Source organism: Bolinopsis microptera, chromosome 10 (assembly GCF_026151205.1).
Source record: "Bolinopsis microptera isolate Bmic1 chromosome 10, MBARI_Bmic_1.0, whole genome shotgun sequence".
Classification (NCBI taxonomy): Eukaryota; Metazoa; Ctenophora; class Tentaculata; order Lobata; family Bolinopsidae; genus Bolinopsis; species Bolinopsis microptera.
In genome coordinates this window covers 13,389,995-13,402,166 of record NC_087081.1, presented here as the reverse complement: position 1 = coordinate 13,402,166, position 12,172 = coordinate 13,389,995, and the positions used below count along the sequence as shown (strand labels likewise).

At 36.9% G+C, this 12,172-nt stretch overlaps 1 protein-coding gene across 1 annotated transcript; it reads right to left on the bottom strand.

The window, feature by feature from the left end:
• Nucleotides 1-497: 497 nt before the first annotated feature.
• On the bottom strand, nt 498-2,292 carry LOC134821874 (serine/threonine-protein phosphatase 6 catalytic subunit-like). The gene has a single exon (XM_063832684.1). It carries the CDS (start codon nt 2,050-2,052, stop codon nt 1,144-1,146), a length of 909 nt encoding a protein of 302 aa, XP_063688754.1. The 5' UTR covers nt 2,053-2,292; the 3' UTR covers nt 498-1,143.
• Nucleotides 2,293-12,172: the final 9,880 nt, after the last annotated feature.

The following is a 12,172-nucleotide window of genomic DNA, read 5'->3' as shown; positions in this document are numbered from 1 at the left end:
TTAAACATGTGGTCAAATTACTGTTAACAGAATATATAATGGTAGTAACATGTAATTGAAACAAGAGTTAGCAACAGTCAGTACTAAATTTCTCTCTGCAGTGAAGTAAATGTTTTATGGCTATTTATAGATTCTACATTGACAGGGAATGTGTATAGGCATGCAGATGGATATAGAATTACATCAACAAGGTCACTTACAAGCTCTTGGAGTTAAATTGATGTCATGTAAAGCATGTCGTTGATGTTCCGGGTTTGCTCACCTTACTTAATGCACTCAACTTAATTTAATCACAGACTAAAATAAAGCACTCTACTTGCTTTACATGACAATTACTGAGGCCGAGAGAGGGATCAACGAGACAATAACATTCACGCAACGGTTACTCATTTATCTCAAAACACTCAGAAAATTACATCTGATTATCAAATAAACATACGACACAGCATATATTTTAATGGCATCGTGAATCTGGATGGACAGTAAAAGGTCATCAGTATTCAAATAAAAATAGCAAAAACATAGAAAACGGTACGTAGACCTTTCCAGAGGTTTCATTACAGTTCAGTCTAATGCCACATTCACATGTTATACAAAACTACAAGTATTGTCACACAACTGTTTAAAATTCATATTATCCTATGGATAATGCTTCAAAACTATCAAAATTCGAACATCCCGCCACATCTCACAATACTCAATCGCTGTTGCCATGGTAACAAAACCATCAAACTGAACACAACCAGCCGGACGAGAGCACGCACAGGTGTGAGCCAATGAAATCACCGTATTTCAGTAACGTGCACAGTGTCAGCCAATGAGACTCCAGAGCTGCCATCACGTGATAAGTTAGGTGGCAGTAAGTGCAGAGTCATTGGTATTGGGTTTCGTTGTCCAATGAATTGAACTAAAAGTTAAAGGGTCTTCAATTACGTAAACATATTCACAGCATTATTACCCAGATTCAGGCGGGAACATAGATTGCATTAGATGAAAGCGATTTGAATTATTGATAATCACAGTCAACTCAACGATTAAAAAAACATGACATTATATTGACAAACTTATTTACTAAGCCACGACAACTAAAATATTATCCACCACCTGCGCAAGCAATACAATATCTGATATTACAATGAGATGTTACAAGAAGTAAGGAGTCACCACCCGGCTTGGAACAACTCGTTTTTCATCCGGTACTGCATCAAACAACTTCGGTTCGTAGTTGTTTGAATCGTTGAAAGAGATAACCGCAGCGATGTTGCCGCATCTGTAACAATAATTCGGTGCAGACCAAATTGTGACCAATTTGTCGTCGAACATGAATTTATATCCATCTTGCACGAGCTGATGAGCCCGACATATCAATGATAAATCGTTGAGGTGGTTAAAAGCATTGGTTATTCTCCTACCAAACAGCCAGCCCGCCCCTCGGGGACTAACCGTCCAGTTCTCAACCTCCTCCGGGTCAGACCAAACAAGATCACAAAATGCTCCTTCCTGAGGAATTTCCATGTCACGTTGGATCTGGCGGATCTGGTCGATAGTTTTGATTTCAGGGGATAGTCCGCCGTGGACACAAAGTACTTCTTCGTCGATGAGTGCAGCAATAGCGAGCAAATCAAACACTTGACAACAATATTTCCAAGCGTTGCAATTTCCGTATTTGGACTGACACTCGTCGTAAAACCCATAAGCCTGAGTAACAGTTCTAGACTCGTGATTTCCCCGTAGAAGAAAAACTCGGTCCGGGTATTTGACTTTCATTACCATTAACCGGGTCAAAGTTTCGAGTGAATAATAACCGCGATCGACAAAGTCTCCGATGAAGATGTAATTGGTGTCAGGTAATTCGCCGGCAATCCTGAACAACTCAAGTAAGTCATAGTACTGTCCGTGAATGTCCCCGCAAACTGTGACAGGACTACTAACCGGCTGGACATTCGATTCTTCCAGAAGTATCTCGCAAACCAGGTCACAAAGATGCTTGAGATCTTTTTCTGGCAGATACTTGCATTCCTTGGTTACTTCGACCCATTCATCTACCTTCATTTCTGCCCTGAACTGAAAAGTCAAGTCGCCTGTAAAATCTACACAGAGAACAAATCAATGCATAGACGAGATCAGTACAAATCGACTACGTAACATTCAACAACAAATGTAATGTATGTAATTATTCACATATTCAATGAGCAACAACTATCCAGTGCCGAATCCACCTGCAGCGCGAATTTGCAAGTAAGGTTGCGTGCGGAGGATCACCAGCTCCATTACTTCAATATGCGCGGCGTGATAATTGCGAAAAAGTTTTAAAAAGTGTTTTACGTACATATTTATATAATGAATATATGAATGTATTATGAATAACAATTCGACTAAAAATAAAAATGTACTATACCAGAATTTCAAATAAAACAAAAACACTTTAATAAGTGGAATAAAAATTTTTAAAAAGCTTCTTTGCCACATAAAATAAAAAATGAAACTTAACCAAAGATACTCATTATACTTTTTATTACTGACATAACTGGTTCTTATTCCTCGATTCTTAAGCTCTAAAAATACAAAAGAACAATTCAAAAAAAGGCAATCATTTGTAATAATAATGATTAACGAGTGCAAGTGATATTTGCTCTATCCAGCGCACAAAGCTTTTGCGCTTGCTTGTTGTATCACGTTGCGACCCCCACGGTCGTTTCACTATGGTGACGATACAGGGGAGCCGCGCACTTCATGCGCGGCGGGTCATACAACGTATGACAACTTGCTTGTACTTGTCACATGCGCTAAATGTTGTAAACCTGCCGCGCACGTCCGCTGCCCGCGTCACGAGTGCGCGGTAATTGTATGTTGTATTATTGTAGCTTTCGCTACATATCATGATTGTACTGTAGACTGAAAATCTCTCAACTCGATTTTGGGCGCTTTTAACCATTTGTTGTAATGGTTTTAAATACCTTAATTTATAAAAATTTTAATCCATAATCGGAACAAATTAATCAATATTTGATGATTTATTCGATAGTTTTTGGTTTTGTCTGATATTGACATTGATAATATTGATATTTTTATATCATTAAATGAAGCTAACTCTATCTAGACATAAATAATATTACTTCTTTTGACAAAGGGACTTCGAGTACAGAGTATAAACGACCAAGTTTACAATTACATAAATTTCTATCCAACCAAGACACAAGAATTCAGGAGGCAAAGGTGGGTGCGCAAACTTTATGGTCTGCACTCTCCGATCCTGTATCACCCTGGATTCTTTTCGACGTATCTTTGTATAAGGTATTAATTGACGATGTCAATTCATCTCAGCTCGGCGCGGCACAGTACGTAGCGCATCTCGCCGATCTAGAGAAGCCTCATTGAGCATTGAGTGCGCGGCGCGGCACAGTAACGCATCGCGCTACAATATAAGGTATATACCTTTTAGTCAATTTCAAGCACCTCCAGTGCAGAGCCCTCTCGCTTGCGCGCTACCGCTGAAGGCAGCACAGGAGGTTGTGCTTGTGAAACAAGTTGTTACGTGTGAAACAAGCTTAACGGGTACGTGATACTCGTAAAATATCTGTTCCATATATTGGTCATTGGACCGTCGACGAGTCCAACTCGGCGCGCGTCCTGGTAGGTTATAAACCTACAAAAACAAGCGCGTCATAAAGTCAATTGACGAATTCAATTCATCGCAGCTCGGCGAGGCCCAGTAGCGCATTTCGCCGATCTAGCGAGAAGCATAATTGAGTGCGCGGCGCGGTGCAGTAACGCATCGCGCTACAACGAGTCACTCATTACTCTATCCAGAGCCCTTGCGCTTGCAGTAGCGCGCGCCCGCCTCACAAGCGCGCCCGCAGTGGCGCGAAAGCACATGGTTAGGTACGTGAACGTCATTCAGTTATACACGTAGACTTGCTCTAACCAAAGCCCTCTTGTAGGCTTATAATCTACCAAGACGCGCGCCGAGTTGGACTCGTCGACGAGTAACAATTGGAACAAATATTTTACGAGTATCAACCTTTAAACCAGTTAATAGCATGGAAATAATTTTATAAGGAGTTATGAGTGAATAACTATTTTTGTCAAACGCGTGCACGTACTTGTAGCGCGATGCACTACTGGGTCGCGCCGCGCATCAAATAATTCTTCTCGCAACCACCGTATGCAGATCGGCGAGATGCGAAGGAGTGACATCGTGATTCAAGCACGTACTGACAGGCTTGTAAAACCAAAAACGATATTTGAGCTGTTTCTGCTGTATTATTTTATGATTTAGTAGGATTGTAGTTAATTTTAGTTTTAAAGTAATCGTGAATGTTGAAGATAGTATAAAAATTCGAAGTACAAATGTGTACACCTTCACTTTAAATACTTACCATTAAAATCGAAATCAGCATTTACAAATGTACACAAAACGGTCAATTAATTTGAATGTGCCTTACATGGGTTGGAGGTCCCCCCTTTTTTTCAAAAGTTTTGAACCTGATATGAACACAAAAGTTCTCATTGTTTGAATTTTTTATTTGGCACTTCAAATATTATAAAATATATTAATCTTAGTACCAAAAGTTTCATTTGATCAAGCTTATTATGCTCTCGTAAAAATTATTTCAAAATATTCGATATGTTAAGAGTTATAGGCATTTTAAGCAAGGAATTACTCATTATTCGTCCTTTTTACCGTTTACACACTTTGCACTTTAGAAAGGGGGAGGTACGACAAAACTTCACTTGACGAAAGGACCTGCAACTATTGCAAGCTGAACACCAACCAGTTAATCATCAGAGACGAGAATCATATGCTCCATTCCTGCTTCCTAGGGAAAGTTCCAAGGGACAGATTTCAAAACCTCAGTGGAAATCTAGTCAGCATTGTCGGAAATGGTAGCTTAAATCTTGCCTCCACGTTCATCTCGCAACCCGATTGCATGGATAATCTCAGCGATGAGGCTGAAGTTTGATCAAACTCAACCACTATTTGGCGGCTGAACTTTGGTGTCTGACGTTTGCAGCTAGATTGGACTCTGATATTATGTATTAGCAAATTTTTATAGTGTATAATTTTAGTGTTTATCATACTCTGCAACCTGGTAGCGCGACTGACACAAAAACAAAATGTTGGCCTGGCTTGTGCATAACCTAGTAAATAACACGCACTCCAATAAAAGCCGTCTGAAGAAACTCCACAAAATGTTCATTGTAGTCAACAGGCACAAAGAAGCATTACTAGCAAATTGTGTCCTTTACCCTCCTACATAATTTGAACATTTTTGTGGCTAACTCATTGAACAACATCTGAATTAATAAGATTCAGTAAGTTATCTTTTCATGTATGCTGTACACTGAAGTTAGTAAATGCAAACCAAACTTTTTCGATCAGTGTATATTTTGTACATTTTTGAGTGTAAATTATTTATTGATTTATCACAACTTATTTTATTATAATAAAACCACTTATGTGAAATGGTTATTTTGACTTTAATAAATATTTGAACCAAAATATGCACACAGTGGTCCGGGCGCCCATGCGAGGTAGACATAGGCATGACTAAGGGGTATGATATACCACAAAACATGTTTTTCAGGGGTATCTTGCCCCAAAATAACGTTTAAAAAGGTTTTCAGAGTGATTAAATGGATATTTGACCTCAAATATTAATTTTACTTGATTTTTTGTCAAAAATTGCATTTTTTGGCCATTTTTTGCCATTATTTAGGACAAACTACAAAAATAAGTTGCAAATTAACTTTGGTAAGCATTAGGGTTTGCAATCGATAATATCGGCGATAAAATTATAGGCGATAATTCGTAGTAAAATCGTTATCGGTTATCGGCGATAATTTCTGACCGATAAACCGATAATTTCAGAAATTTCTTTTCAAAAATAATTTCGGAATTTTCGAGACTTTACAGCTAACTCGCAGATTCTTACCTCCCATTTTCACTAGATTGATCATAAGATATGTGTGAAACTGATCAAAACATCTGAATTTGCTACTTAAGTACTTAAATCAGCAAGATTTGCAATGTTATCTTATCACTGTTGATTGGTGAAACAAGGTATGTACTATGTAAAATTATTCATATTTCATGGGATAGTTGCATATTTGAATTCAACGGAATTAAAGTTTAAACGGTAAATCTGTAATAAGTATCTTCAAACTATCAATTCAGTTACAACCGTATAAGGTAATAATTTGAACCCGACACAGTACACAGTACACACCATAACAACACAATACACTCCTGCACAGTCCACACTCCACGCCCCTCCCCTGAGAAATGCCGATGATTAACTTGCCGATGATTAACTTGCCTGGGTCGCTCATTTGCTTAAATCGTTGATTGATTACGTTACACGTATCAGTTGTTATCTGTTTTCTGTTGTGTCTCGGAAAACTAGTTAATCTTGATATGTCAACCAACGAGATCTGGAAACATTTCACAAAAGAGGGGAACAACGTGGCCTGCATGCAATGTGACAAGTCTTTTCTCAGCACAACAGCGAAAAGGTCTTACACTAATCTTTGGTACCACTTGAGAGTTAAACACGGTATAGAAAATGCAGCTGCTAGTAATGATAAATCTTCGGCATCCCCCAAAGTCAAGCGACCAAAAAATCAGTCCCTAATAGTATCTTACATCGAAAAGAAAACTCAAGCCGAAATGTATAGCCGTTTAGCGGCTGTGGAGTTCCACTTTGTGTAAGATTGTTATTGTCACTGACTGTTCACTGTAAAGTATATCGGATCTTCACTTTCAATTAATTGACTATTTTGAAATTACGCGTTTACAATTTGTGTACGATATCTCGGGAATTCATGACCCTCAATCAGTGGCGTAACGTTGCCTGTTGGCGCCCCCCTGCCAAAAAGGCGCCCCCCTGTTGGCGCCCCCTCCCCTTTTGGTGCCCCTCCCTAAAATTGAACAAATTAGGTGATTTTAGAGGATACGCAGATAAAATCTCTAAAAAAGTGTGTATCTAGAGCAAAACGCGCAGTTTTGCTAGTACTTTAGTTAAGTTTTCGAAATTGTCCCACATTCAAACGACGATTTGGCGCCCCCCTAAGACGGCGCCCCCCTGCACAGCAGGGTCAGCAGGGCCCTTCGTTACGCCACTGCCCTCAATCACGGAAGTTATAAATCATCAACGTATGATTAATTAAGCCACTGAATCGATGGAAAATAAGCTAATTGTTCTGACCAAATTTTATTGCCGATAATTATCGTTATCGCCGATAATTGAAAAATTATTATCGGTTATCGGCGATAAAAAATTGTGGACCGATAATGCAAACCCTAGTAAGCATCTATAAGTTGATCTATCTGTAAGTATAGGACATTTAGAGTAATCCTGGAAAAATGTACAGTGTAATATTGTGACATGATTTTTTTATGAGCTCTCAAAGGTTCATGATTAGACAGAAATTGGGTGAAATTTAGAACTTTTTGAATCCATTTTTAGACCATTTTATCACTTATATCAATTCTAAACTACTTCTTTGTGTTTTTAATGTGAAGAGGTCATCAAGAGCTTTAATTTGATGCCTCTATACATGGTTTTTGATACAAATTAAAATTTTTAAAGGCAAAAACACTGCTCTTTTGAGCAAAATTTAGTTACGTGAGAAGAAAATAAGGTAATTTTAGCCAAAAATTGCTGATATTTTCTGAAAATAAGCCTTTAAATTACTCAAATAAGTGTTCCCAGACCTAACAATGACTATAAAACACTTTCTAATCAATCTTGATGTCCTTATCCATTTAAAAATCATTATTTTTTGCGATTTAAGGTCTAAAAGTGACACATTTTGCCCTGGCGGAACCCTAATTTCGATAAAATTACCAACACTTTCAGGCAGTTGTTGAAAATAGGTCCAAAAGAGTTCTTCTTAGGCATAACCATACCCAAAGATAACTTTAAAACACACTCTGAAACTCTAAAACGATGCCTTCCTTCCAAAAAAGGCAAAACCCAGAAAAAATATTTTTTATTTTTCACACATTTTTATTGAAGTCAAGGTTTTTTATAAAATCGTAACTTCTGTCGGCAGCATTTGGCACCCTATTCCTTTTGGAATCCATTAGAGATTTGTCTCCTCTTTCAGATAAGCTATAGGAATATTGTGGCATATGATGGCATCCAAACTATTTTTTCTCGAATTTCCAACAATTTTGCCCAAAAATTCGATAAAAATTTGCACTTGGTCAAAAATCAACCTTACAAGATGGCACAATAATTTTTTTTGCAGTGTATTAGGATTGCTGCATAGAATTGAGTCTAATATAGCCTATAGAGAACTGAGATAACACAATTAAACAGTTTAGAGCTCACTTTTACCTATTTTGGGCAATTTATTAGAGTTTTGACCAGGTTTCTAAAACGCGCGATTTTGACGCGCTGGCAAAAAAAGAGCTTTTTGTGAAATTAATTATGGTTTTTTGCATTGCATCGGCATCTATTTTTTCTAACAGGTTAACCTGGACTAAAAGGAATCTAAGATGGTGACCTAAAATCCTATGACTAGGTCCCGGACCACTTAAATCTAGTCAGCATTGTCGGAAATGGTAGCTTAAATCTTGCCTCCACGTTCATCTCGCAACCCGATTGCATGGATAATCTCAGCGATGAGGCTGAAGTTTGATCAAACTCAACCACTATTTGGCGGCTGAACTTTGGTGTCTGACGTTTGCAGCTAGATTGGACTCTGATATTATGTATTAGCAAATTTTTATAGTGTATAATTTTTAGTGTTTATCATACTCTGCAACCTGGTAGCGCGACTGACACAAAAACAAAATGTTGGCCTGGCTTGTGCATAACCTAGTAAATAACACGCACTCCAATAAAAGCCGTCTGAAGAAACTCCGCAAAATGTTCATTGTAGTCAACAGGCACAAAGAAGCATTACTAGCAAATTGTGTCCTTTACCCTCCTACATAATTTGAACATTTTTGTGGCTAACTCATTGAACAACATCTGAATTAATAAGATTCAGTAAGTTATCTTTTCATGTATGCTGTACACTGAAGTTAGTAAATGCAAACCAAACTTTTTCGATCAGTGTATATTTTGTACATTTTTGAGTGTAAATTATTTATTGATTTATCACAACTTATTTTATTATAATAAAACCACTTATGTGAAATGGTTATTTTGACTTAAATAAATATTTGAACCAAAATATGCATACAGTGGTCCGGGCGCCCATGCGAGGTAGACATAGGCATGACTAAGGGGTATGATATACCACAAAACATGTTTTTCAGGGGTATCTTGCCCCAAAATAACGTTTAAAAAGGTTTTCAGAGTGATTAAATGGATATTTGACCTCAAATATTAATTTTACTTGATTTTTTGTCAAAAATTGCATTTTTTGGCCATTTTTTGCCATTATTTAGGACAAACTACAAAAATAAGTTGCAAATTAACTTTGGTAAGCATCTATAAGTTGATCTATCTGTAAGTATAGGACATTTAGAGTAATCCTGGAAAAATGTACAGTGTAATATTGTGACATGATTTTTTTATGAGCTCTCAAAGGTTCATGATTAGACAGAATTTGGGTGAAATTTAGAACTTTTTGAATCCATTTTTAGACCATTTTATCACTTATAAATCAAGAGGCTTGCATATAATGAACATATTGACACGGGTGCAGAGTTGAGTCTGTACGGAACCTAGTAGTTTCAGATCCTTGTTTAACTTGCCGTACAGCAAGGTCATCCACTACTTTAGCCCGGCGAGGCACATAACTCCCTCTACAACTCCATGACAAATGTTTCATATATACTAGCCGAGTTCACAAGAATATATCCTTGTGTTTGAGAAGAGCTCGTTAGAACTGCTTCCTTTCCCTTCAGTATCCCACAGTCTCTCGAGTTTCGTAACTGCCAGAGAACTCTCTTAAACAATTACTAGACTCGGTGATTATAAATCAAGAGGCTTGCATATAATGAACATATTGACTACTTCTTTGTGTTTTTAATGTGAAGAGGTCATCAAGAGCTTTAATTTGATGCCTCTATACATGGTTTTTGATACAAATTAAAATTTTTAAAGGCAAAAACACTGCTCTTTTGAGCAAAATTTAGTTACGTGAGAAGAAAATAAGGTAATTTTAGCCAAAAATTGCTGATATTTTCTGAAAATAAGCCTTTAAATTACTCAAATAAGTGTTCCCAGACCTAACAATGACTATAAAACACTTTCTAATCAATCTTGATGTCCTTATCCATTTAAAAATCATTATTTTTTGCGATTTAAGGTCTAAAAGTGACACATTTTGCCCTGGCGGAACCCTAATTTCGATAAAATTACCAACACTTTCAGGCAGTTGTTGAAAATAGGTCCAAAAGAGTTCTTCTTAGGCATAACCATACCCAAAGATAACTTTAAAACACACTCTGAAACTCTAAAACGATGCCTTCCTTCCAAAAAAGGCAAAACCCAGAAAAAATATTTTTTATTTTTCACACATTTTTATTGAAGTCAAGGTTTTTTATAAAATCGTAACTTCTGTCGGCAGCATTTGGCACCCTATTCCTTTTGGAATCCATTAGAGATTTGTCTCCTCTTTCAGATAAGCTATAGGAATATTGTGGCATATGATGGCATCCAAACTATTTTTTCTCGAATTTCCAACAATTTTGCCCAAAAATTCGATAAAAATTTGCACTTGGTCAAAAATCAACCTTACAAGATGGCACAATAATTTTTTTTGCAGTGTATTAGGATTGCTGCATAGAATTGAGTCTAATATAGCCTATAGAGAACTGAGATAACACAATTAAACAGTTTAGAGCTCACTTTTACCTATTTTGGGCAATTTATTAGAGTTTTGACCAGGTTTCTAAAACGCGCGATTTTGACGCGCTGGCAAAAAAGAGCTTTTTGTGAAATTAATTATGGTTTTTTGCATTGCATCGGCATCTATTTTTTCTAACAGGTTAACCTGGACTAAAAGGAATCTAAGATGGTGACCTAAAATCCTATGACTAGGTCCCGGACCACTTAAATCTAGTCAGCATTGTCGGAAATGGTAGCTTAAATCTTGCCTCCACGTTCATCTCGCAACCCGATTGCATGGATAATCTCAGCGATGAGGCTGAAGTTTGATCAAACTCAACCACTATTTGGCGGCTGAACTTTGGTGTCTGACGTTTGCAGCTAGATTGGACTCTGATATTATGTATTAGCAAATTTTTATAGTGTATAATTTTTAGTGTTTATCATACTCTGCAACCTGGTAGCGCGACTGACACAAAAACAAAATGTTGGCCTGGCTTGTGCATAACCTAGTAAATAACACGCACTCCAATAAAAGCCGTCTGAAGAAACTCCGCAAAATGTTCATTGTAGTCAACAGGCACAAAGAAGCATTACTAGCAAATTGTGTCCTTTACCCTCCTACATAATTTGAACATTTTTGTGGCTAACTCATTGAACAACATCTGAATTAATAAGATTCAGTAAGTTATCTTTTCATGTATGCTGTACACTGAAGTTAGTAAATGCAAACCAAACTTTTTCGATCAGTGTATATTTTGTACATTTTTGAGTGTAAATTATTTATTGATTTATCACAACTTATTTTATTATAATAAAACCACTTGTGTGAAATGGTTATTTTGACTTAAATAAATATTTGAACCAAAATATGCATGCATATTTTGGTGGTCCGACAGTGGTCCGGGCGCCCATGCGAGGTAGACATAGGCATGACTAAGGGGTATGATATACCACAAAACATGTTTTTCAGGGGTATCTTGCCCCAAAATAACGTTTAAAAAGGTTTTCAGAGTGATTAAATGGATATTTGACCTCAAATATTAATTTTACTTGATTTTTTGTCAAAAATTGCATTTTTTGGCCATTTTTTGCCATTATTTAGGACAAACTACAAAAATAAGTTGCAAATTAACTTTGGTAAGCATCTATAAGTTGATCTATCTGTAAGTATAGGACATTTAGAGTAATCCTGGAAAAATGTACAGTGTAATATTGTGACATGATTTTTTTATGAGCTCTCAAAGGTTCATGATTAGACAGAAATTGGGTGAAATTTAGAACTTTTTGAATCCATTTTTAGACCATTTTATCACTTATAAGTCAAGAGGCTTGCATATAATGAACATATTGACACGGGTGCAAAGTTGAGTCTGTAC

What these genes read in the sequence shown, in the direction of transcription:
- LOC134821874 (XM_063832684.1), bottom strand. Translation starts at nt 2,052, where the DNA reads ATGAAGGTAGATGAATGGGTCGAAGTAACCAAGGAATGCAAGTATCTG.